Here is a 27,172-nt window from a genome sequence, read left to right as displayed (position 1 = left end):
AGGCGGGAGGGACAGACCCACGGGGCGCTCGGGCCGGGAGATAGCGACAGGCCCCGAAGAGGCCCGCCAGCTCTGCTGAGGACAGCTTGAAGCCTGTGTGAAGGCGCTGCAGGGCGGGATACCTGGCACCGTGTCGCAGTAGGGCCCTCTGCCCCAGGGGAAGGACGCTGCTGCCCAGGTGTGGGCTGCGGGCCTCTGCCCTGGGCTGCAGCAGTGGTGGCCTCAAATACAAGTGTCAGCCAGTTGTTGTGGAACCTCCATCGTTGGAGGTGTTCAGAGATTGACTGGATATGGCTTGGAGCAAGCTGATTGTATTAGCCCTGCGGGGGGGTTGGACTAGATGACTTCCTGAGGTCCCTTCCAGCCTGAATTCTGTGGTTCTGTGTGTCATACAGTAAATGATGACTAAGCACTTGTAGATTATGGTCATTTTTTGTAGGATTCTTTAAGGGTCATTAGTCTGCTAGACCAGTGCATTGTAAGGGAGATCTGAGAGCTTCCAGATACTAAATGTCATCCCTGAAATGTTTTTGTGGGATAGCCATGTTTGAGTTGCTATTATTGGGTTACTTTAGCAGAGGAAGGAAACCAATGAGTTGGAAAAACAGTATTTTAACAGTGCCATTGATGAAGAATTGCACATCACTTTAAGAACCAATTATACTGATATTACTGTTATAAATACGGAGTTTAAATGCCTGTGGCAGTGTATTTCTGACAGGACTTCCTGCAAACAAGCATTATTTCAAATATTAAGCCCAAAATGGCATGTATTATCTAGCTATAAGTACAGTAGCAGTGGAGACACGTGAAGGTTACCCCTTCTCTGAACACAGCCATCCCTGATGAACAGTCAGGCACAGGACATAGCGTTTTAATGGAATGACAACTGCTAGTTCCACAAGGGTACTTTGCTACAAAGTGCTGCTTTCTTGAACGTGCCAAAAGGGATTTCATAAGAAGCAGTTTTTTTCTGATAAATTACTTTTATTTTTCAAAATTGTTTCAACTGAAAGTCACTTTTCCTTATTTTAACTAGCCGTAACAATGACATATTTTTAAATTAAATAATTTTCTAAATAATAGTTTCAGAAGGCAAATATTTAGTACTCAACCTAAAATTTATCTTTTGTTCACTTAAACCCAGCATTTTACAGTAAAGTAAGTAAAACTTGGCAATGCAGGGAAAAATGCAAAGGTACATTATAAAGCTTATTATATGAAATCAGTTTGATTGTTGGATATGTAAACACTATTAAAAGAAAAAATATTTTTGATACGGTGCAGAGAAAGTAATACAATCCTAATAATTCTCTAAAAATACATGTGATGATTGATAAAATTATTTATTTGGACAAGATACTGTGCAAGTTATGCAAAACCTATTATGGTAATTAATGCAAACATGTTATTTATAGTACTTCCACAATGTATGTATAAACCAGAAATCTATAATCACATACTGGAAAGATCAACAGGTTTTTTTAAACAGTAAAGCATCTTGAATCTTCATTCACATTTGGACTTGGAAACAGTGCTTTCCTTGGCATTAAAATACCAAATATATTCTTTAAATACGTGCAAACATAAATTTTACTTCTACAAATACAGGACTGAGACCACACCACACCGCTCATCATATAAAAATAACTTCATATACAGTCACACGCAGAGAGGAAAAATGATTGTAAACTGCTGCCAAGGGAAAAACGTGGTGCCTTCCTGAAGCTATTGGGAGAGGCGGCTTTTTCAGCACTTCCCAAGGACTGGATTTCAAATAGTAATTTCACATCACAGTCAAATTATGACAAGTAAGACAGGGAAAAAAACTTTTTTTGACAATAAAAGTGGTTTCGTGTTGGAAGAAGGGATGAATCAATCACTTACCAAAAACAAAGAGCAGAGCTTCATTCTGAACCCATGTTAGTATACGTTGGCAAACTCCACTGTTACCAGTGAAGTTGTTTTGCATTTCTACCACTGTGAAGTCAGAATCTTATTTAAGACCTCCTCTTGTCTTTTATACTATGAAAGCATAATTTGCAATGATCTGGAACACAGCCTAACTCCTCAAGTGTCTGGTGCCTTCCAACCTCATTAGGTATGCATCTGTATACCTCAATTATCATGGTTCCAGTTAAGATGGAGACAAAACGTGATCAGCCACCATTTGGACTGACAATTTAGAATGAACTTTGTCACTCTTAGTCAGACTGAATAGGACCGTGCTCTCTGCACAGTCTTGCTGAAAGCAGTGGTTCCACTTGTTGATTAAGGTATTGCTCCCTGTGAGCAAAGATAGCAAAAATTGGCCCTTACTGGTAACTGCACCCTAAGCTGAGTTGTATAGAATTTAATTTTACTGATGGGAGCAAGAATAGCATGACCGAAATACATGCTTATATAAGCAGGACTCACATGAGCAAAGTTAGGTGCATGTTTGTACTATCAGGACCAGTTATGTTTGTGGTGCAAATCACTGGAACTGCCTGTAATTCATTTAAATTGATATGACATCTTCATCTCTGCTCAAATATGAATCTAAAGAATAGTGTGCAAGGTATGTAAATATGAGAAAAGTAGGGAAGGGAACTGTAATATTCATTTAAAAAAAAAGTAAATACAGTGATCACCTGCAAAGATATTCACATTCGTATGGTTGTGTAGCAGCTATGGTAAAGGGTCAGAAATACATTGTGGCTAAAAAGCTTGCCTGCTTTGACAAAACTATTAGCTCTATCAAGTCACATTTTACACGTGATGTAGTAGAAGAAACCAGTATTTAAAATACCCCATTGCAAATTCCAGTTCAGTAAAACATATTAGTAGCACAAAAAGGTCATGTTTTTCTCTCCAGGCAATAGACATTTAGTTTCTTTTTAAATTATACTGACTACTGCTTGTTTGCAACGTGTAGATGGCAGCAACTTAACAATTAACAGCATTTCTGTCCAATTCCTGACTTTCACTGACCATCAGAGGGGTTTGAGAGTGTTCCGTTTTCCCTTTACTCTCCTTATCTTCTAAATCCTTTGATACTGCAGGGTTTTCCTCAGAAGTGTCATGCATAGCAACCTTAGACGCTTCAGTTGCATTTCCTCTGACTGTAATGTGCTCCCATCCACCCTGTAAAAGATTGATAAAGAAATATAAAAGGAGAAACATCACCCTGCAATTACAGTATCATCTGATGTGATGCTTTATGTACACTACTAGTTTTATACTATTTTTTCATGAGGAAAGTAATCCTGCTCTGGGCTGAATCAGAAAAAAGGCTCCTTGTAAAACAAAACAAAACAAAACACAACACAACATACCTCCTTGACAGGGAGCTATATAGGTAGTAAGCTTGAGGATTATTTTTATTTCAGGGAATTGAGATTAGTAGGGTCAGGCATTCATAACAGAGCCACTGCAGGTTTTCCACCAACTTAAAAGGGGCCAAAACCTTGAAATAGTGTTTCTCAAAACACTGAGGGTAATACGAGGAACAATCATGTGCAGACTCGGAAGGAATCCATTTTTTAAAAATGGTACTTACTTTACTAATTTTTCCATTATAAATTTTAAATTACGTATTTAAAATGAATACTTACCAAATGCAAATAAATTATTTCCCAGCTATAATTGCATAACCCATTATATTAACTTTAAAAAGGAACCTAAAACTGAAGAACAAAGGTCAGTTTCCTGCAGGTACATGCAAGCTTTAGAAAGCTTGCCAGCTGGAGCAGGATGGCACTTTCCTTTCTAAGCGTGCCCATGGATATTTGGATGTACAACTTTTAGGCAGTATTATACCTCCAGCACTTACCCCAATACCATAATCCCATGAGAGGCCTTTAGGTTCCATTGGCTGAACACCAGTCCGATGGCAGACGGTCCCACAGCTCAAACTATGGCTTCCTTGCACTTTGTCAGCTATCACCCAGACCTCAAAAAAGCAAAGAGAGGCAATAAAGTGTGCTCTTCATGCTGCTCTTCCCAGACATGAAAATTGTAAGTCTGACTACTTTCAGAAATTAGTCTTGATCTTGAGTAGGCCAAAACTGCTCTAATTTAGTCAGAGAGACACCCAAACAAACAACTAGATACCAGTGTTATAATTAAAACATTGCCAGATAGTAAGACTTGGCAGGAAAGAGATTAAATATATAAAATAGTCTTGTTAAAAAAAAGAAAAAAATTAACGAGGCTTTTTACAGCAAAGGGCTGGCTGTATGACTATTTCACTGGCATGATTTTTGTCTTGCTATCAGGATTCCAGCATTTAGACCATCACCTTGTGGAATAAATAAAGTTAAACAAAAATAATTCTGAAGAACATTTAATTCAATTACAGAAGTATGTTAAGCATAATTTTTAATGAACTAATGAGATACAAGCTTAATACACACCTGGTCCAGGGGCCCAACAGACATTTTACGGATATTATTTGAAACATGATCCCAAGTAGAGCCTTGAGGGTAGCTTGGTGTGATACCTTGCCGGTACCAAAGATTGCCTATAAAATAAATAGTCCCGGTTACAGCTCAGGGTGTCTGCTTTGTATAAAGTGCTAGTAAACAACATAACAAATCAGTAGCTAATACTTTCTGTGTTCTGTGGGTTTGTTCTGTGGCATTATGGTTTTAACTGATGTGTTACAGTGAAGGACAATGAAGTTCCTACTCTGGAATTTCTATTTCTATAGTTATTCTTTATAACTTTTCTGGAAACCAGCAACTACTTTGTTTTGTAAAATTTCTTGGGGAAAAATGTTCGTATAAAGAACTATGCGCTAGAGAAGTAAAACAAATGAGATTAAGATCTCTGAAGGAGACTGGTGTTAAAGGCGTGTTTCTTTTACAAAAGGATGCTTCATTATTTAACTTGCAATGATTTGCAACACGAAGGTATTCTTCACTTTTGCACGTTCTAGGGTTTCAGACAAATCCTTCCATGCACTTCCCTTCTTTGAGATTCATCTATCTCTTCCCCCCACCCCAAAGTAATAGCATAGATGCTGGATTGTTGCTATCTGGGGCACTATCAGATACAACAAAAAACAAGTCTTCAAAACCAGTAATTAAGCGGGCTGCCTACTCCGTCTCTTTGAATACGAAATATTACTCCTCTTGGAGCAACAGTAATCTCTCCGCAGAAGCTCTGACTTAGCCTCTCCTTTTTAAATCAATCTGATGTATACCAATTTATTTTTTGTAACGCTGATAAATAATTTTTAAAAATCCTTACCATTTTTATCCAACACAAACACGGACGTTCGTCCTACTGAGACATGTTTTAGCTTTTGTTTTTGAGGTGAAGGAATATGGTACCAACAGTCACCTAAAAGTCAGAATACTTGAGTAAAACATTGAGAAAACAGAATTATGTATGAGAAGTCTTGGAAATGTCTGCAGTTGAAATACATAGCTGTGCAACAAAGCTGTGAATGACATTACACTTAATATATTTTTACTAGCTTGTTTTTAGAAACACACACTTTTAAATCATGCAAGTGAAGAGCAAATTAACTGCTGTAATTAACATGGATATTATTCATATGCACTGTTTTGCACAGCTATTGGAAAGGACTCTGCTGAACAGATTTGTCTTTTTCAGACATGGCAGCGTACTCGAGCTTACGCAATGTATAAGATGAAGACTGCACTAACAAAGTACAAGTAGTTACCTGCAGGTTTTTTTGGAGACACTGAACCCCGATAGAAGGCAGAACCATCTCTAGCAATAGCCCACACCTGGTAAAATGCTCCAATTGAGATGGAAATGAAGGGCTGATCTGTTCCCACGTGCAGCCAGGATGTTCCCTAACAAATGCCAGAAGATGAATTGTGAAGCAATGGTTAAAAATTCCACAACAATATATCATTGATTATTGGCAAATGGGAAAAACCCTAGATAGATAGTGAAAAAGATTCTGAAGAATAATTCTTATATAACTTTACAACTGAACAGAAACAAGGTCCCTGATCCTTAAAGATATTTGGATATATAACTCTTTGAAAATAGCTATGTTGGACTATAACAGGGCCTTTTCTGGTGAAATCACTGGAATTTAGGCACTTACATGTCTCTCAATAGCTGGGCTAGAGCCTTTTTTTTTTTTTTTTTAAATAGTCCCTTGGTTTTGATTACACAGAACAATAGTCTCACAAAAATCAACTGATATGGGGCTTCAGATTCCAGACACAGTATTCCAGTTCTTGCTGTTGCAGTGCCTTAGAGATCTGTGCTATTGTAACTGATTGAAGAGGAAGAAAAAAAGAATCATTCCTGTAAATTTTCAACTTCTTGCAGTTTTTCTCCAAATTTCACTAAAGTATATTGTTAGATTTTTTCCCTCTTGTAAATATGGCTTAAAATCAGTGCATATCAACCCTAATTTGGTGTTTCAGCATGTGTCTATTAGTAAGAAATAAGTATTCTTATTGAAGTTACTGGGACTATTTGTTCCTTTCTGCATACTCTACTGGACATTCGCTCATTATTTCTGTCCCAGTCCATAAAAAAAAAGTCAAATGTTATTTAGTCCAGGCCCACCTGTCTTAAATGAGCAGAGCCAGTTCCAGGCCCAGAAAAGTCAATGGACAAACTTCTACTGATATCAACGGGCATTAGACTGGCACCATACTTTAGAGAAATTCTGTCCCTCAGCAGTTCATTTAAATGGGATATACACATTATCAACAATTTAAAAAAAAAAAAAAAAAAGAGGAACTAAGCTATTAGTGCAGAAAGTGGAAGTAAAGTGCTTCACAAGAAGATATACGGGGGCTGAGAGAGGCTCCTGCAAGTGACACGGCACAAGCCAAGGTAGATTATGCAAGAGAAGCGCTATTATAAGAAATGTGGGCAGCAACCTGTTACAGTTGATGGACAAGGACTTTCAAATCTGGGACATAAAAGGGAAAAAAATAACAAGGTGCTTTGAGAGAGGGCACTGCATGATTGTGTGTATGTACTTGCATAATTACATTAAATACATCAATAAAGCAGCAAAAATAAACAGGGAGCCTTACAGCTGGATTTTGCTGTGTCACTCCAAGCCTGCAGAGCACATCTCCTTTGTCACTGATTGCCCACAGTGCTACTGCTTCTTCATCATCTGCATCTGAACTGGGAATTATGGAGATGTCCCACAGGGTAACAGGAGGCACTTCCAGCCATGGCCCGTTGGTGACTATCTTGCATTTTCTGAAGCAAAAAAACCCCAAACCTGTCAGAAGTACATACTTTCTATAACTGAATTTGTTTCCTGGTCTGTTGTTGACTTCAGTGCAAACAATCTTGAAGCTTTTTCATTAAGTAGGTACAATAAGTGTTAGTATTTTTAATTTGGAAGAGGTTTACAACAATCAATCGTGTTTTGTATCAGGTTTTGAATTTTGACGTATTACTGATTTCTCAAAGCTTCCGTTTTTTAAAAAAAAGTTACTTTATAAAACCAAGGCCACCCAAGAAGTCTGCAGCTTGTGCTACACTGCTCCCTAGCTCTCTCAAACTCACTGGGCAACAGCTGAATAATGAATATTTGACCCCAAGCTGAGAATTCCATGCCAGACAGAACTCCACACCTGGTTCATTCCTTCCTCTGTCTTGGTTAAGGGAATCATTTTACAAGTAATTTTTTGGTGGAGCCTGTTAGAAAGTTACGTAGCATCCTGAGGTAGGCAGAGATAAGGCAGCTCTAAATTAAAGAGTTGGAGGTAGATCATTCTGGGAAATACTAGACTACAAAATACTAGCCTTGTAGTCTCAATAATAAAACAGAACAATGCATAACTGTAAGTTCACAGCAATTTATTAGCATAGCTGTTAGATACTCTAGTACAGAAAGCACAGAAAAGCTGGAAAAAGTGAATGCACAGACTTTCCCTGGTTAACAGAATAGACTAGAATATAGTGGCAGTCTGCTCTTCTCCAGGTTCCACCTGAATATAGTGTACTGTGACTTAAATGGGGTTGGGATTATTTGTTGCCTACTATGCAGTATGTGGAACTTGTATGTTAAAACTATTAATATAAAAGCCATATTACCAGTTGTTACAAGTGACCCAGTAGGTACTAATATACCTAGACGCTACTGTTCCTTAATCATTTACCATAAGGCAAATCAGATACAGAGAATAACTAGCTGACTTTTATCTACGGATCCCACAAAATCAAATAGGGTATCTACCTGTAAAGGCTTAAAATTAAAGCCATAATGCTAAAGATCATCAGTTTCTCTATTGGAGATGGGTTATTTATTGCAGGTTTCTTCACTATTGCTTTTGTTGATTGGGTGATGAGACTCTTCCCCTCATAACTAAAGGAGACTTTAAGGGAAACAGTTAGCATTCAAGTTAAAAACATTTATTTATATCTTAGTTCCTCACCTTGCCCAGCGCCTCCGTCGGACAAAGTCTTTCATTGTCTTGTGACCATGGTAGGACCTACCAAAACAGATTTAAATAGGTGTTCATGAGGATTTCAGAGTATCTCCAATGTCAGTGCCAGCCTGAGAACACTGTCTATGTATCTGCCCACCAGACATGCCTGCTGACTTTAAAATGCTTGAAACTATAGTTTGCTAAGCTCACCTTGCTGCCCTACCTCCCTGGCAAATTTCAGGATTAGTATCCCCATACAAAGGGAGAAATCAAGGCACGCTTGTCCCTGTTAAAGCACAGTTAATGTGCAAAATAGCAAACAAGAAGAAATAAGGACTTAAGTATGGCATTTGCCTGCTAGGATTTTAGGTAGAAGGTGGTATCTCCTTACGCTGGAAAGTCTGCTGCATACTGCCAGCCTTCCCGATCAGTTCCACCTGAAGTATTAAAATCAATATACCAATCGGATACCTGTTGTCAAAAGGAGACAATAAGAATAACAAGCACAATCAACACCTAAGGTATAATAAAAAAGACCTCTTCCGCTATTTCCCTTCCACCTTTTGGAGTGCAATGACTTGGTAGAAACCTTCTAATACTTGCAATATAAATTCATACAGAGGTTCCCAAGTCTTTTGAATTCAGTTGAAGAGAAAAGGATTGGAACAGAAGTCTAAGTCCCACTAAACAAAAAATCCCACTCAATGCTTAACATTCTTTTGACTATGGAAGATTATTGCTATTGTATAAATGGGGACACTAAGGTTAAATACTATGATAAATCCAGGAAGAAAATCTGGGTCACATGAGCCCAAGTCTTGTATCCTACTTGCTAAGTCTTGCCTTCTTAGTAAAAAGACTTTTAAGACAAAATTTACCCAAGACCACTGCGGAGAAGGCGGCTTGGTATTGATTTTTGTACATTCCTGCAGGCCAGATGCATCGCTCCACATGTATCTGTCTGTGGGCAGACCTCTGTGGTAAAACAGTGTACAAGGAATGCAAGATCATTTACAACAGCGAATTCAAAAGGAGAGAGAAGACAAGCCTATTTGTAGCACTTCCTACTTTCATACACGAATCAGTCTTCTGTCATTAATCTCTGTATTTAGAAATACCATGTGAGTGATGAGGATAGTGGGAAAGAATCTGTACAACTGCCTCCAGTTACACCAAACTTGAGGACCATGTAAACTTTCCTCTGTAGAGTGATACTCCTCACTACTATTTAAAATCGGAAGGTGAATCCCAAGTTTCTCTGACATAGACACCCATATATGTGAATGCTTTTTCAATACTTCTGTTCAAATATACTATTCAAGGACCCAATGTATTTAGCACAATACGTATATGAATATATAGATCCTAATAAGAACTTTGCTTTATGGCCTTAATAATGAAAGATGTTGCAAGTAGGCACACTTTGTGCAGTCACAAAGCACGAATCTGTAATGTTTTGCTACAAATGCATTTTGAATGGGTAATTACAAATCTAGAAAATTGAGAAACACTGCTCCTTCCATCTGAGATGATTAACAATAAATGTTGGAGGAGACTGAAGATAGTATAATTGTAATAACTATTCTGAAAAGCTAGAACAAACCCCTTGTTTCATTTGACAGTAGTAAAAAATTAACAGTAAATAAATACAATAAATTGAGTAAATAACCTGCTGCTATATCCAGTGACTGGGTTCCAACGTTGGTTCTCATAGATGTAAACACATTTCACATCTGACTGCGTATAAATGTTATCAGCACTACTGGCCAGTCCTGTGAGAAATAAATAATTTGGATTATAGTAAAGCTAAACCTTAAAGACGCTACATTTTAAATTCCAATAGCCACAGTAATATTGCTGATTACCCTACTTCTCACTCTTAAGCTGAAAATATAAATATAAAACTGCAATACCAATTCCTTCCTAATGTGTGGCCTGTTCACTGTATAACCCTACCTGTTAGTTAGGCTAAAGGAAGGACAGCTGAAATAGCTGGAATAGCTGACCCAGTCAGGAGGATAAGTAGGAAATGTGCACACCACAGTAGACCAATCGTCCATACCTTGAATGAAGCCACCTCCATATCCACCAGTATAAACCCAAGCTGTGTGATCATATCCTATGCCCCACACTATGCCTCGGTTATTGCACTCTATCAGTCGAAGATGACCTCCAACTTGACGCCAAAACCTGCCAGAAAAAGGACAACGTTTTACATTTACGCTACACCACATCCATCAGGAACGTATGCTTTCCCCTCCTACAACTCAAGACTCTTAAGGACAGGCACCTTTATATGCTCACTTGTTCAGCCTGTGTGCAATCTGTAAATGAAGGCAGTTGCCAGTTGAAAGCATTTCCCTCTGAACAACTACTGAAAAGTTAGCTGGAAGGAACCCATCTGCCTGCACTTGGAATTTTCAGGCTTTGAAGTATTTTACTTTCCTTTTATTTTATGGCTTGTGTTTTTTATATATATGTATTTTTAAACACTAGTTAGGATGATCTTGCTAGAATCTTTACATCTTAGTGGCCATCAACTACCTCATCTTTAACTTCATCCTCATTTTTTTTAAATCCAGGAATTGCCTTTATCTAACAAGAAAACAAATGATTTATATATTTGCTACGGAGCTTGGTGAAAACAAGGGCTTTAATTCTTCCTATTCTCCTAATCTTTGCAGGTTAATCCTTTTCTGGGGCTTTACACAGCCAGCTGGCCATGGTACTTTTCTGGGGAAGAACGGGGAAAATAAAGAGATTGCAGAAGGGTATTTTAGTTATCAGAATGGCAGGAGATCATCTAGGTCACAGATCCCCCAAACTAAGATGCAGGAGCGCATCAGCTTTGTGATTTGCCAGATGTTGAAGGTGCTCTACCCCGAAGGAAAAGGACTAAAGGATTTCTCAGGTATTATTCAAAGACACTTTGTGCAACTAACTTGAAACTAGGGTTTTTTTTTAAATTGAAGATTGGCCTTTAACCCACCAGTTCTGAGGCTGGTATTTTTTTGCTTGATGAGTTTGCAGTACTGTATTTTCATAGTTGTAATAGAAACTGTAAAGGAGCTGCTCCTGGACTGTAGTGACTATGGAGGACTGAGAATTTTAGATTTCCTGACTCAGATAAAACTGAAAGCTCAAATTACATTACAATTACAGTGATTAGGTTTACTTTTAGTCTAGGCTATCTCTTAATTTAAATAATTATGGCATTAAAGATGCAATCACAAAAACACGGGATCTCAATGAGAAAGGCTTTTGAAATCGCATGAATAGCTCCAGCATCTAAGAATTAAAATACGATTTGTTGAATTTCTTCAGATGTACTTATGAATATGAAGGCAGCCATTAACTTTGTCATTGACAGACATCTGCAGTGTACTATACACTCCAACAGCCCATCAAAGCCACTGACTTGACGTGAAAGACAGTCTTTGCTGGATGGCATGCCATGCAGAAAGAACAGCTTCTGAAACCTCTTACATTTGATCACATGGCATCAGGTGTGGTCCAGCCTCCAGTTCAGGACTTGGCTCACTAACAAAGATGTCTCCCTTACAAGTAACTGACCAAATGGCATGGTGAGAAGGAGGGCCTTGAATCCGTCTGCTTTCACAACACGACATGTTCAGCAAAGACAGCTACAAAACAAGAAGCAGAGAACCAAAAGCTTCCATTTACAGTGAGAATAAAAATTTCCATAGATGCTTCAGTATTACAAAATGAAGTTTTACCTTTGCAGGTTCTTGCAAATCAGCAAAGTGAATTAGCAGCTTTTTCTCAAAGGCACCAGAATTCAGCATTTTAGAAATTATTAACACAATCACTGGAACTAATGTGGTTTGCAGTATCTGATCATTATGAAGTATCTTTCAGGTTTTCCACTGCTTCAGTGTATGTATGCCTGCCTGCCTATACATAAGACTCTCTACAACAGTGACAACAGATAACAGTTCTTCTACCAGTGCAGAAGAATAGACTGAATTAAACTCCTAACTCATTTGTAGCCTAATCTATATCCAGAGATAGGAAGGGAAGGAAAAACAGTATTGGTTTTACTGTGGATAACTGCAGCATCAGAAAGCGTGCAAACTCCAGAGGAGACAGGAAGCCTCAGGTGCCTCTAAATAAGTTTGAACAGACTTTTTAAATACCTAAATTGTGAAAACAGGTAAGTAGCCTAGATACTGTAAATTTAATGCCGAGATTTCAGAGACTAGCTTTTATGTTTTATTTCAGATATTGCCAGCTTGAAATGAGAAATTCACAGAATTACCCAGTCATGCATTTCTTGCTCTGTTGTGGCTGCCAGGCGGATTGGCCATCGCTGCTTTGTCCTTTCAGATGTATACAGTGCAAAGGAGTGTTTGGCTTCATTCAGAACTTCAACTATAATAGTGACTTCATTCAGGAACACGTGGATATACTAAGAGAAGAGAAAAAAAATTGCGACTAAGGCAAACTCAGATATACCTTCCTCGGAGCTGGCATTTTTGCACTTCAGGACAATGAACGAGGCATTCCTGCCAAGGATAGCAAAGAATCAATTCTTGGTGCAGAAGGAATGGGACTCAATTGCCAGTCCTGCACTACCTCTGACTCCTACTGCCCATATGCATTAACCCTATTTATGAAGACCCTGGCCAGCCAAGCTTGGCTCTTTCTTCACAGTGAAGAACATTTTGAACTTCCAAAAGACTTCCTAATTAGTGCAAAGCTGATGGTTTAAGCAATGTGGATGGTTGCTGACTGGGTATTTCTGACATAGCATTGACGTAGCTACAGCTTAGAAAAGCTTGCAATTTGCTAGTACCCTGGGCTACATTTGAATTGGTTCCCAAAACTTAGAACAATAGCATACCATAATTTGCCTCCCTTAAGAAAACTGTTTTCCCTTCAAAGGTTTTCCTTTGCCAGATGCAACTCTCTCAAGGGTCTCAAGCTGAACACACCTTTTTCTCCTCATGATACATGTAATAGATGAACAGGATGCTGTCGCGCATTCCATCGCTCCCAGTGAACTGCTCAAGTGCGACTCGAACATCCATCCATTTATGAGGCTTCCAATTCCTCCACCATTGCAAGGTCCCAGTTTTAACCCAAACTGACTGCAATGCAAACACAAATTTACAGGAGTAAGGAAACTGCATGACTCTTTCTTTCTCCCAAATACTATTTTTTGTGACCACAAGAAATCTCTGCTGCAGGTTAGTCTGTATCTTATCAGTTAATTCTGACACAGAGTATACCAGAGTGTTCAGGAAGCTGAAGACAAAATGAAAACTGACAAAACTGGGTAGAAAGGCACTGAAATGGCATGTGTACAACAGTATTAACATTTTACCTCTGCAAGAATGCAGTAGCACACAGATACTAATTAACTCTAGTGTGCTCCTGTTATAACACAACTTCTGTTTGGACTTCAAAGGCTTTTGAAATAATCTTTTTAAACTTGATTAAACCCCTGGACTCCAAGTGTTTTTAATCAAATGAATTCCAGATGTCATTTGGCAATTAGCAATGAAGGGACCAAAAATGTGAATGAATCTGAAAAGAGCCAAGGAGTCATAACAAAGGGAACATCAAACAAAAGTGCTGCTGTTGACATTTGCATCATTGTTTTATTTATGCAAGTTACATGAATCCCTTCACGGTCACAGAGAGGGAAAGTTCACCTACTTGAGTCACTGTTTCAATTAAAAAGCCTCATCTTGTGGTGGAATAATTCAAACAATGTTCCACTGTTGCAAACATTTCTCTGTGGAGTTGAGGTTTCAGTGTACTTTAATAATGCTGACCAATGCCTTGTTTGCTCCTATACAAAACTATCAGCTAACGTTTTTAGATAAAGATTGCTGCTCCATGTTTGATAAGCTGCTAGTTTCCCACAGGGACCTCAGACAGTGATAATCCAGGAAAGTTGTCATAGACAGAAATAAGGACAAGAATATAAAGTGACAGTAAGTTCACATCAGTACATCAGAAATGTATTACTGATGCCCAGTACCAATAGATGTAAGTGTTTAGTAGACAAGAAATAAGTGTCCTCACTGCTTACCTGCTCAATAGCCTGTTCGTAGTGCCTAAAATTCTCCAGTTCCCGCTTTGTCCTTTCACTGAGCTGCTGAAAAATCTGCTTTCGCCACGCTGCTGTCTGTGCTGGAGTGATAGACAGAGATAGAGATTGCACAGAGGATGACAAACCTAGAACAGAACCAAACCCAACAAACTCCAGTGAGCTTTGAATACAGTTCTGTGAAAGGTAAAACACAATGCTGCTTTGAACACTGGACTGAATCAACCCAGTCTAACACAATTTTTCTAATTATTATACTTTGGAATCAACATATTACAGCCAAACTTTGTAAATGATGCATAGAAATGGGATCCCTAGATGATTATATAGAATCTTTCAAAGCCATAACCTTGTAAAAATGGGAGTTTCGTCACTGAACTGCAAGATAATTAGGTAATACAATGCATTAAGAGTTACACTTTATTAGATACTGGGATGCCACAGTTCATGGTTTATTTTGAAAATATGATTATATTCCACTGTCTTTCAAGAACCTAAATTCTAACGCCATCCAGTTGTCAGCTGGGCTCACATTCACAATGCCTCTAAGTAATTTCTCTATCTTATCCTTGTCTGTCGGAATAGTAGGAGCGAGGCAGTTATTTGTGGCATCTGCATCTCTCAAGAGAGCCCTTTTCACTGCTTTCAGTTACTATTCAGTGATATTATGGGTTTTGCCTGAAGTTGCAGTTTCAGTGCAATTAAAAATGACATGCAGATCCAGCACAGATTATTTTACAAAATTCTTACAGAAACTCAGAGAAAATATCACCTTTACATTCATATATCTCAATCCCAAAGTGCTGTACAGCTAAATACATGCAGCACTATCCTCAGACACGGAGCATATTAACAAACTGCAATAAGAGTAAATGCGTTATCAGAAGTTTTGCACCATGGTTTTGTTCAGAAAAAAAACAAACCAACATTTTTCTTAAAGAGCATTGGGAATTAGGGTCTGTTGTGGTGACTGGATAGTACCTGACAGAACAGTGAACCATTTCAATGGGCTGTGCAAATCTACAAGACAGCCTCCCCCAGACACCCAGGCCCACAGTGGGTGCTCATCGGCGCCGTACTGTTCTTCAGCTCCCACTGAGAACATGCCAAGGGAAGACAGGCTGGATGTTTCTGCAAAGGTGCTGACCGAGAGGACTGGATGCTTTTGGACCTCCTTCAAGTCAATGTTTGTCCACTGCAGTTCTGCAGAAGGATTTGGGTTTGCAGAAGATTTATGCATGTCAAGATTAGCTTTCTCATTATTAGTCAAAGCAACAGTGGCTTCTCCTTCATCAGAGTCCAGAGGATCCACAGTCAAATTTGCACGTATTTCTGCTGTCTGGTTGCCTGTGCCATTACCACTGCTGCTGGCTGCAGCTCCCGTTGGGGGGGTGTTGGCAAGGTTCATGGGTACACTTGGAAGCTCTGTATCGGAGGAGGTATCTGCATCACCCTGAATGATCGTGTTTGTTTGGTTCTGAATATCATCAGTAAAGAAACAGCCAGCACTGAAGGACAAATAGATAATTAATTATCATTCAAAGCATTATAAATTAGCACAGGCCTGAGACCACAGACAAACAGAAATCAACCTAGTATTTCAGCTTTAGGAGAGAAACAGCAGACTTCTTTTCTGAAGGTCAAACTCTATCATCAAGGGAAAAGAGTCTAACACAAATCTGGCAGACCATTCTAGTAAATCTGAAACATAGGAAGATATTTCATCGATCTTTTCAAACAATTGGTGGTGTTGGCTGCCTGCAACTTTCAGGAAAACACTGATACAACATCACATTTTCTGGATATGAAATAATGAATAGCATTTTTTAAAGCCCATTATTAACTTTATGATTTTTGTCTTAGCTAGAGGGGGCTTCTACTCAGAGCACACTCCGACTCAAACAGGTAGCTTCTGCAGCACTCCCAGCTTCACTGGCATGTCTTGCACAGCCAAGAGGCCAGCAGTCAGCAGGGAGTTACTGATTTAATCTCTCTAGGAAAGGAAACGTACAGTGACACTCAGGAGAAGGTTAATTCCTAAGTAGAGTTGACACTCCTTCATGATATTTCACAGGTAACGTTTTCTCTTATTAGAGACTAGTTCCACATGGTGATAGTAAAGCCCAGAGAAACACGCTTTACTGCAAGCATGCAGTGAATTCCAAAGTGGGAGCTTCAGTTTCTACTCCGAGTGCAACAACTGCTGCTTATTGTTAATTTTAATGGCAAAAAAGGCAAATGCTTTTTGGCATACATAATGATTAGAGATGCTTTCCCCGCTCCTCCCTGTCTGTACCGTGTGAATGTAAAGAAATATCTCCTAGCATTGAAACTCTTGGCGTACAAACTCTCGAGCAGGTATTTTACTAAGTACCTGAGCAGACTTGTTGAGCTCCCGGTCTGAGATCTGTCACTCTCTCGGCCAGATACAATTGCCTTCCATGTCTTCCCACTAAGCTCGCTTGGTGTGACACCTTGACGAAAATAAATTGCTCTGTCATCGCAGCCAATTCCCCAGACCTAGGGAAGGAAAGGGCTTGGTGAAGGAAATGGCATGGAACGCAGGTAGGTATGAGCTACAAAAAACATGCGGTGGTGGAAAATACAGCACAAAAATCTGCTGGACACAGAGTTTCCCTTTTGTGTTCTTCCTTAATGCTGATACTGTAGATGCAGTATAAAATTCTGTACTGTCAAGAGAAAACTGTTTGCACCTGAATGTGCCACACAAGAGATATGCTGACTGTTCATCTTCTGGTGAAGAATTCAGCCACGCATTCCTTCCTAGCAGTTCAAGCACATGGACCTCTTGTTCATCTGTCCATATTGGCACTGCTGACAGTCCCCACCACATGCGAATACTGCCTGTACAAAGGGGAACATAAATATCCTCATAATTGGTATACAGCTGTCTTACCTGGTTATTTAAGCCTACAGTTACCATCATCATTTCTCCAACCATTTCAATCCAGCTTGTTCCACAAGGATTATGTGAGTTCACTCCTCTTCTAAACCACACCTACAACAGCAACAGCAAAAAGTCTAAATTTTGCTCCTTCTGCATTAGCAGGCAGACAGCTGGAATTTAGTTCTTTAGTGGATTAGTCTTAATCTCTAATACTGACTTGCCACATTGCCTTAAGAAGTCACTTACCTCCTTGATTCTTTTTCTTTATCAGGTAAAGATAAAATAATTCTCTTAATAGTACCCAGACTGCCTGTCCTTCTGACCATCTACAGCCAGAACAGCCCACAAGGAGACTTCTTGTGATGACTTTCTGTGAGAGTTAGTTTCTCTGCCATTGGAAAAATACTTTCTATTACATGTCAACTGTAGGCTATTTTTGGTCACTCTGAATGGGCTTCTAAATAGTGTTCTCGTGTTCAGACCCTAGAAGCAGGGCTGACGGAGGGAACTGTCAGAAGGATCTTTTCAGTGGTACATCTCTTTAAATTGTCTCCCCTTAGATTACTTTTTACCAATCTGAAAGTGTCTGTGGGCTGGGTACCTGGAAAAATTTCCATCTCTATTTAGCATATAGTCATATAGTGGCAAGCAGCTACTTTAGAAGTTGTTGGTTCAATCACATAACAGACAGTGTACTTGACTACCCTGTGGCAGATCTGAAGAAAAACATGCTAGCTTATCTACATTTATTATAGTGGTTTTATTTGGCAGAGGGACCGGGCTGGACACAATCTGTTACCGTGGCTCAGTTGACAAGTAGTAACTCATTTACTTAAAACTGCTATACATGCACAGAATTAATCTATGTTTTTGAATTCAATATGAAGGGATTTGATTGCAACCAGCACAAGAGCACTCTAGTACATTCTTCAAGACTTCAAGACTTTCAAGACTTCCTGTGAGGAGCAGGGAGCTGGACTCGATGATCCTTATGGGTCCTTTCCAGCTTGAGATATTCTATGATTCTATGACTCTAAGTTAAAACCCCAGTAAGAAAGTAATCACACATACACATAACAGATATGTCACTTAATAAATATAAAAAAACTACATTAAAAGGCTGATGAAGAAGAGGGAACAGTTACAGTAGGAAGATAAGATCGGATCATATAGAAAAGTGTAGATGAAAATATTCCCCATGCCGCTTTTGATGTAACCTTCAGACCACGTGGAAACGAGACTGAGCAGCTAGGAGTCCCTTCAATTTCGATGCTTAATATCCCCTAGAAAGTAGGCCCCTTATTACATCCCCACCAACATCCCCACCCACCTACCACATCTGTCTGACTTGGCTTTAGAAAATTCCAAGAGAAAAGCAAAGTCCTCCTTAAATTAAATGCAACTATGTATATCACAAACCACAGAGCATTCCCGTAACAGCAAGGGGAACTAGAATTCCCCAAACCATGGGGACAGTGAGTCCAAATCACCAATGTTTCCTATGAAAGTTACATGCCTGTTAGAGAAAAGCAGATAGAAAAAGGGAAGGAAAAAAAACCAGAACCAGAGCATGACACCTCTTACTTTTCTATCCTTTGTAACACACCACACCACATCAACACCCACAGAGACATGCATAATCCCATTTTCAGAGCTTGGAGACTCCACAATACTCCAGGAAATTCCTGCAAGAAACGAAACCCAGAAGGCATTGTAGGTTAGTTTCTTATTCAACACTACACAAATCAAAGGGGTTTCCAGCTAAATTTAACAAACTTTACCTTGAGGGTTATTCCTATCAATTCCTTCTCTCACAATAGCTTGCCCTTCCCAAAGAGTTGCCCAAAGGAGGTCATACGGTCCACAGCTGATCTGTACGACTTCACCAGGCGTGGTGATTAAGGACCACATGGAACCTTCTGGATTGTGATGGCAGACGTTTTCTCTGTACCATACCTAGACAAGTTTAAAAAAAAGCAAATAAAACTTAGAAAAATATCACTACAACAATGAAACCATTGAGACAAGCATGAAGACAAACTGGAAAGAACAGTCCTCCTTTAACAACACGATTTTTTTATGCAGTGTATGCACTCTGACCTTTAAAGGTATTTTTTGATGCTGATTATGCAGTTGAAGACTATTTCCTTATGTACTAAGGGAGGAGGCTTTTCTACAGACTAGCTTTTATCATGGAAGCAAATCTGGATTGGGTACAGTAACCTATTGCTACAAGTTCTGTGTATATTTCAACATTTAAAAAACATTTCAGTGCATTTCAGGGCATGTTATATAAACCAAGAATAAACAAATATATAACACAAAAATGTTATTGTTAGATGATAGCCCGACCTCACTTTCACTGAGCAGAGCTTGCCCCAATATGAGTAAAAAATTCCGTTCTCTGTGCAGCTTTCAGTGATATCCAGTCCATTTGCTAGTCTTGGTCCTACTGTCTGTGTGCTTTTCTATAGATCACAGTCAAAATAGGAAGGTCAAATATAGAAAGCATTCTGTGGTAGTCGTATGAGTGCTCCAAAACATGACTGCTGAGAGCTAAAGCCTCATTTTTAGAAATACTTTATTTCTCTGGGGACTTTTACTTGGGAAATGAAAGCATTTTACAATGTCAGTCAAGTAAGCCTGTAGAGTGGGATGCTTGCCACTTATTACTGGGAAGTATGAGGCATAGGGAATTTTATTTTAAACCATTTAACCAAGATTGCTTGCCTATCCAGACAGTGCCAAGTGTGACTGAAATCTCAGGCTATCTGTTAAAAGTATCACATTCTTCCCTGTGAGACCACAAGTTAGAAATTGTCTAGAGACAAAGGAATGTCAGATACATGCTGTAAGGATGAAGGAAGGAAACCAAGAATCAAATCTTTACAGCACTGAGCAAAAGAGGAGACACCTTATGGTAGGCCTAAAAACAAACAAAAAAAAGAAAGATGTATAGTTTTCAATAGAAAATAAATAGAAAACATTCCAGAGCTGGATTCCACACTGCCAAGGAGGTTACCATTTTCTGATCAATAAGTCTTAGAAAACCATTTTGTAAACTCTTGAATCATTCCTGACTCTCCATCACAGAGACATGACACAATGCTCTGCAAGAATCTTTCCGGTTTTAAGGCTCCTTCTCTTTGTTACCAGTGCCATAGTCTGCATTCTGGGCATTTTTCAGGATATAAGACATTACTCAGCCCAAGTTTTTAAGATTCACCTGTTCATAGACGTTTAAGGCTTCCATAAAACAGCAACCCTATGAGATATTAAGACTTTCAATTTACAGCACAAGTTGTCACATAATGTAGTCCCAAAGCAGCTTCTACATCCTCTGCCAGATGCACAAACAGCGTATTTCCGTACCAACATAAGACAATAACAAACCTGCCTTGCTTTAAAACTGTTTAACTCCTTTTCAGTAGTGATTTATATTAGAAAACTTACGGAACATGCACATACCCTTCCTTGTAAAGAAACGGCCCATACTGATAAACGGCCCAGAGGCTCATCGGTGATCTCCCATCCTCCAATGGAGATGTCATTGAAAGGATCTGGCAACTGATCTGGATCATCATGTGATACAATCTGAAACAAAGAGAAGGAAGACTGAGAAGAGGAGACACTGCAAACAGGTGATTTGGCTGGTGGCCTAACTTGTTTCTTGCAGATTGGTTTATGTATCGCTTACTAAAGTGCCTAGGCATGGAGATTCTTCCTCTTATTCAAGGCTGCTATACGCAGAGAGAGGGGAAACGCTGCTGAAGCAGCACGAAGTCTGTGTTTCATCCCCTAACTAAAGGAGATTTTTACTCACAGAACAGTGCATACAGACAGACGTTCTTTGAACTGGAAAGCTGGAACATCACAAATTACAATTTTTGTACATTCTTAGAATGGAACAACAATTATTAAAGAACACTTATTCATACAGATAAAGGACACAGCTGATGAATGATGCTAGACAGGTGCCGCCTCGAGAGAGAGTACTTTGTCAAACAACCAAAGGAAGTTAAAAAGTTGGTGTGAAATTTGCAAAGGAGCTGAGCATCTATCTCCAACTGCATTACCACAAGATTTGGCACCTTATTACCACAGGTTTCTATGAAAAATCCCAGCCTTCCATTTATGCTTCCAAGAATTACAAACTGGAAGTCAAGGAATCCAGGTTCAGCCTACAGAGCAGTGATAAAAAATGAATTTCCCTGCACTTATAATTGATTATTTCAGAAAATCAGTTTATTTAATATTTAAAAGATATCCAGAACCTTTGCCCAAACGTCCCGTGATTTGTATCTCCTGTATCTGATCCACCTCCTGCGTCTGACACAAGAATTCCATTTCTTATCCTTTGTGTAGGTGCTGGGGAAGTCTATGGCATAAGTCCAGCCCTGCAAACAGAGGTTTTCTTGTATGAAAATCAGGACCAAGGGAAAGCTCGAAATCATAACTCGGAGCAATTCTGCACAAGAGTCACTCCTACAAATACAGCAGAAGTTACTGTGCATGTCTCAACAGCCCTGATTAACTGATCAGCTAATTCCATGAATGATTCATGACTCATGTCCAAATTCCTCTGCATGACATACACAGAACAAACAAGACACAGTAAAGCATTTTACTTTCTTCATAGTAAAGATCTTAAATAACAATGGCATCCAGTTGCCAGCATTTCGTGGCCTGATCAAAAGAAAAAAGCTTCTACGGAAGCTCCTATAGACTTCAAAAGCCTTCAAACAAGATCCTTCCTTGTGTTGTATTATAGTTGAGCTATTTCCCAGAAAGAAGTTGCTATGGGAAGTGCCTTTTATTTTTACAGACCTTTTACACTTCTATAAAGGTGCCTTTTATTTTACAGACTAAGGATTCCCAGAATAGATCTCTTTTTTGGTATTGTTCACCTACCCCTTTCTCTGTTGGTTCCCCTCCAATATTTTCATCCACATACCAGTCAGACTCCCACTCCCAGTGTGGTGAAGGCAGTGTGAAACTATCAAGCTGCTGATGTTTTAGCCCGCTCACATCACTCCACTGCCAGCGATCACTGGGCAGTAATTTCTCACAAAAGCCACCAACTGGATTCCAGCGCTGCCAGAAATAATAAATATTTTATTTGAGATCACATCATCTCATTGGACATCTACAGGGAGTCATAAATGACATATTTCTTATTTTCTGCAGTAGAAGAGGAATAAATTCCTGGGGTGAATGAGAAAGTGATCACACTGTAAGCCCCTACCTAACATGGTCTTTGGAGGAAGCTTTTTTAAGTATCAGAGAAGGGCTGACTGCAGAGCTAGTCCCAACCAAGTCATTTTCAGCTACATAAACAGGAACACCTGATGACATATTTTACTACTAACAGTGCTTTTTTCTTTGGTGATGTATGGCACCATGATACTGCAGCATTAGGATAATGCTGTATAGATGGCCTTAGGATCTCTAATCTACTCCCCACGAGAAAGATGATTAGTATTTTGCCTGCACGAGAAAAATAGCATAGCTTCTGTGCCACAAACTATGTCAAGATAACTATCTTAGTAAATCTTCCCTGTATCTTATGTTATACCAAGGGAGGTTTTTTCCAAATCTGGCTTTAATCAGTTACAGAACAAATAACTTGCTAAGGTTCTCACCAATGCAGCTGTGATTTTTCTTTTTTTCCCCACACGCTTACCTACTATAGAAATACTGGCAAAATTTGTCATGTAAGACTGTCTTACATTTTAGGGCACGTGGAAAATGAATGGTTCAAAATCCTTCTGTAATTTTTATGCAAAATACTATTTACTTTTACTAGGAATCTGGCTAAATTGCTTTGCGCATTATCTGTAAACTATTTGAGTTTAATTTTATCTTTGTTAGCTCTTGAAGAATATTTCCTTTTGTGCTTTCTAGTATTTTGTTTTCCATTTTTCATAGCCTAGAACAAACAAAACAAAAGTTTTTTAAAAACAAAATAAAATTTGAAGTTTTGCATTTTAAAAGAACACGTTTACATAACAGAAGGAACATTCTTAAATGGCTGGAAAGTTGTATCAATGTTAAATAATGTATAAAATTAATTTGTTGTATTTTTACCCATGCAGATAAGTTAATGTCTTTTCCCAACTTATATTTATCCCATTGCCCATTAGAATTCAGAGAAATGTGCTCAAGAAAATCCTTCTGTTTTCTCTCTCAAATAACTTTTGGTTAACTTAAAAACAAAATAGATAAATTTCCTTTAATATACTATTTTAAAGACATTCTTTTGAAGTACATCACATAGGAAGGATCATCTTAACACTTCTATGCAAAAAAGCTGGAAACACTGAACTTTAATGGAGAGTTATGCCTTTATTAGGGAAGTCTTTGAAACACTACAAAATAGCATTTTCTTAAGAATAATATATTTCTGATAATGTATCTTTGCTGCCTGGAAGTTACACTGGACATTTTCTTAAGAGGATTGTGTATTTGTCACTAAGGAAAGAAAAACATCAGGTGAAAAGGGTGAATGTTCCAGTCTGAAATGGCTTGCGTAAAACAGGCCATAGTACACACTGGTGTTGCTTTTGGTAAGAGCAGGGAAGTATAAGCTTCCTTTGGGAATTAAAATATTAAAAGAAAAACCTGCTACTTGGTACATATATATTCTTCAGAAACATCAGGTAAAAAATGAAAACAAATAAAACCAATCTTCCTGTGAGAAAAACATGCAGAGACAGCTGATGTATGGATTTGCTATCATTCCTTTCTGACAAACACATGGCAGTGTGATAGAGGTACCCGTAACACGTCATACCTGATTCTCATAGGTTTCTTCCTGGTATCTAATAGGAACGTCACCTGATAACACATAGGTGTATACTTGATGATCACAGGCTATTCCCCAGCAGCACTGTTTGACAGCAGAGACCCGTTTGAATTCCAGCTGTGTGTCCTTACAGAGCTCCCAGTACTGGCCAACAGTAGACAGAGTGTAAACCCTCCCAAAAATGTCAACGGCCCACAGAAGGGAACTGGGCATGGCCATGTCTGAAAGGCAAAAAGGAGGTATTAATGGAAATGACAGTTTTAAAAAATGGATCTTGAACCTACTGTAGATCTGTCCTGCTCTGAGCCATCATCAGTCAAATTAAATAAAGATGTAAAGAACGATCTTTTAAAAAGAGCCCATGCAAAGCTGGCAGCCGGATCTCTTTCAGTCAGAGCTGTGCAGTTACACCTCTTAGATGGCTCTGAAAAGCCATGTGAAAGACTTTGCTACCCGCACACTACTGTCCATCCTACAAGAGCTCACAACATTAATAGGACAGCTTGGGCAGGCTGAGGACAGAAGTCAGCACTGAAGTGAGATGAAGTAGCACGGACCATTTTATAGCAGGCGGCTTTGCTCTCAAGAGCTGGTAATGCTGGTGGTGCTACACGCACTGCTCATCTCAGTTCCACAAAGCCATGATATCTTACGGTATCTCCTTCTCAGCCTCCTCTTGGAGTATGCCAACATAGCTACACAAAGGAAAAGATGTGAAAGGGAGCGTCTCCATAAGCACACATCTAGTTTTAATCCATGGACATATTACCTACTGCTGCCAGGAAACCTGTTCCAAAGCATTCTGGTGACCACTTTGGGATCTGATCTTTATTTAATATACATAGGTGCGATATTTATTTAAGTATACATAGAGCATGGTTTGACAGCAGAGACCCGGTTGAGTTCCATTCCAGTTTTATCACTTAATAACCTGCCATTTTCTGGGCACTGCAGCCCTACCCTTCATGGAGGGGTCAGCATTTTATGTGAGGTAGCGGTACGCCAGTCCTTTTAGATGTCAAGAAAGGCCAGCGTATTTCTGTCACTTGGCCTTCTGGGTGTCATTAAACTGAACAAATTTCAGTTGGTCTGTATGTCTGACAGTCAGAACTACTGATGAGTATTTTGAACTTTGCCTCCAGTTCTATTAACTATGCAGTGGAAGACCAGGAGGGGAAAGGTAGAAAAGAGGACTCAGATCCAACACAATGAAAGAAAAGAGGAATCCTTGCTTGGAGTCAGCGTGGAACACTGCTTCTTCATTGCCAAACGGCAATTGTGCTCTCAACACAAGAGCCTAAGGAGACTTGCCTGCCTGCTTTCTGACTGATAATAAGCAGTGGTACAGAGGGACTAACCTGTACGGTGTATTTGAATGGTGGAGGCGAAACGGTAGAGAACCTGGAAACAGCTAGGCCAGTGTCGAAGAACAGCACAGTAAATTCACATGGGATCCCAGGGAGGAGGTTTCAGAATTCTTTGATTCCTAGAACTGCTGCTGCTAAGTACCTAAAAACCTGGATCCACCAGGTGACTAGCAGGTAACAGTGAGAAGAAAATTTATAGCAGCAGAGAACGAGCAAGGGCAGGGGAAGGTCACGAGCAAAATTCTCCTAGTAGTTGTGGCAGCATAACTATGATGAATCCTCTAGTTTTGACTTTTTTTTTCGTCATTGCTGGGAGTATGAAGGCATGTATTACTGCCTTTGTCCGCTTTTGGACCAGCCATTTCTCTTCTTTATAACCTGCCTTTCTATGTTAGTAAAAGTAGGATAGTACAGAAGGACGTAATATGGAAAAAATGGAAAGGAACAAAGTGAAGATGAGGTGAAAATTATAATGTGTCTAATACTGGGAAAATAAAGGCCATGAAAATAAGCCTTTCGGTATTAGCACTTAAAATTCTGCAAAACAGTCTTTATAACAGAGGAAAACATTACGCATTTAATCTTAAGCAACAAGAATGCCAGGGAGTCTGGAGTAAAGGAAGCATTATGGATAATGCAATGAAGATATCTACCTAGCCAGATAATAAAGAAAAGCGATGCTTGGGCGTGTTAAAGGTGGGCAAATACACAAATGAAGGCCTGCACCTGGAATGACAGTCCAGGCAGGCAGAAAAGTACCTGGAACAGTTCAGAAAAAGGTAGTGAAAGTTCCAAAGATTAGGAAGTTAGGAAAAATATAGATGGGACAGAATTAAAATAAGCCAGGCAGATGCAACTGGATTAAAATACTCAAGGCAGCCAAGATAAGTGAGAGTTTCTGCATATTCTTTCTTCTGAACTTTTGAGACGGAATGTTTAGAGAATCATGGGAAAATCCCAAATGCATTTGGGATTATAAACTACTTTTAAGATTTCAATTTAGGCCCCTTTGCACTGGTTGTGCTGCAGAAGAAGACGACATGTTGCTTGATTTTGAAGGATGCTCAGCACTTGTGGCTCACACGCATTTCAGTGAATGCAGAAGTTGCTTAGTATTCTCAGGGGACTGGTAGAAATCAGATCCACACCTGCTAAATTCTTCCTCATCCCTTAGTTCAGCCAGGTAATTCCTGATAGAACTAAAACTACTTAAATTAAGATGATATGTTGTTAATTAAAATTTCCAGCTGCCTGGCATAACACTGATTGCTCTAGAATTCAAGAAAAATATCCAAGTCATTGCATATTATAAAAGTAATGAAGTTCCTCAGGAGAGAGGGGACGTGCCCCTGTCTTCAGACCTTGGCGGTGGCAGGATCTCACGTAGGCGCCCGCGGGGGTGAACCACCACAGGACGTAACGTGCTCCAAGATAAAATGCGCACAGACGAGCTTTACCTCCATTTCAAACGAACACGCTTGGCAAGCTTATCCAATACTCGTATAAAGCCATGCATGCACTGCTTTATATCCGCGGGGATCTCAAAGCGCTTTACAAACTTAACAAAGCGTAAATGATACCTGGGAACAATCCGACGTGCAGAGAGCGGAGGGCGCACGCTGCTTTTTCGCGCGGGCA

At 39.3% G+C, this 27,172-nt stretch overlaps 1 protein-coding gene across 4 annotated transcripts; it reads right to left on the bottom strand.

The window, feature by feature from the left end:
- Nucleotides 1–979: 979 nt before the first annotated feature.
- TECPR1 (tectonin beta-propeller repeat containing 1) lies at nucleotides 980–27,172 on the bottom strand. 4 transcript variants are annotated; one of them, XM_050906061.1, is made up of 25 exons: nucleotides 27,115–27,172; nucleotides 24,156–24,388; nucleotides 22,274–22,456; nucleotides 21,637–21,759; nucleotides 20,831–20,956; nucleotides 19,144–19,318; nucleotides 18,947–19,047; nucleotides 17,372–17,473; nucleotides 16,829–16,974; nucleotides 15,436–15,962; nucleotides 14,437–14,582; nucleotides 13,331–13,486; nucleotides 12,655–12,804; nucleotides 11,862–12,019; nucleotides 10,438–10,565; nucleotides 10,045–10,147; nucleotides 9,254–9,350; nucleotides 8,767–8,846; nucleotides 8,382–8,438; nucleotides 7,023–7,197; nucleotides 5,675–5,810; nucleotides 5,236–5,328; nucleotides 4,398–4,504; nucleotides 3,815–3,934; nucleotides 980–3,126 (listed from the first exon to the last, which is right to left on the bottom strand). In XM_050906061.1, the coding sequence occupies exons 2-25, from the start codon at nucleotides 24,384–24,386 to the stop codon at nucleotides 2,929–2,931; spliced, it is 3,618 nt and encodes a 1,205-aa protein (XP_050762018.1). In that variant the 5' UTR covers nucleotides 24,387–24,388; nucleotides 27,115–27,172; the 3' UTR covers nucleotides 980–2,928. The 4 variants fall into 4 exon arrangements, with proteins under 4 accessions (XP_050762018.1, XP_050762021.1, XP_050762019.1 ...); XM_050906064.1 differs by lacking the exons at nucleotides 980–3,126; nucleotides 3,815–3,934; nucleotides 7,023–7,197 and having other exon boundaries at nucleotides 4,446–4,504; XM_050906062.1 differs by lacking the exons at nucleotides 980–3,126; nucleotides 3,815–3,934; nucleotides 4,398–4,504 and having other exon boundaries at nucleotides 5,303–5,343.

This window comes from Gymnogyps californianus, chromosome 15 (genome assembly GCF_018139145.2).
Source record: "Gymnogyps californianus isolate 813 chromosome 15, ASM1813914v2, whole genome shotgun sequence".
Classification (NCBI taxonomy): Eukaryota; Metazoa; Chordata; class Aves; order Accipitriformes; family Cathartidae; genus Gymnogyps; species Gymnogyps californianus.
Note: the sequence above shows the minus strand (reverse complement) of the source record. Positions and strands in the feature narration are given on the sequence as shown.

Bases quoted from the DNA above. Each gene is read 5' to 3' on its own strand.
- TECPR1 (XM_050906061.1), bottom strand. From the start codon at position 24,386: ATGGCCATGCCCAGTTCCCTTCTGTGGGCCGTTGACATTTTTGGGAGG. The intron at 21,760-22,273 runs GTAGGTGAACAA...CTCTGTTTGCAG, and splicing joins GGGAACCAACAGAGAAAGGG to GGCTGGACTTATGCCATAGA. The intron at 13,487-14,436 runs GTAAGCAGTGAG...TTTGCATTGCAG, and splicing joins ACGAACAGGCTATTGAGCAG to TCAGTTTGGGTTAAAACTGG.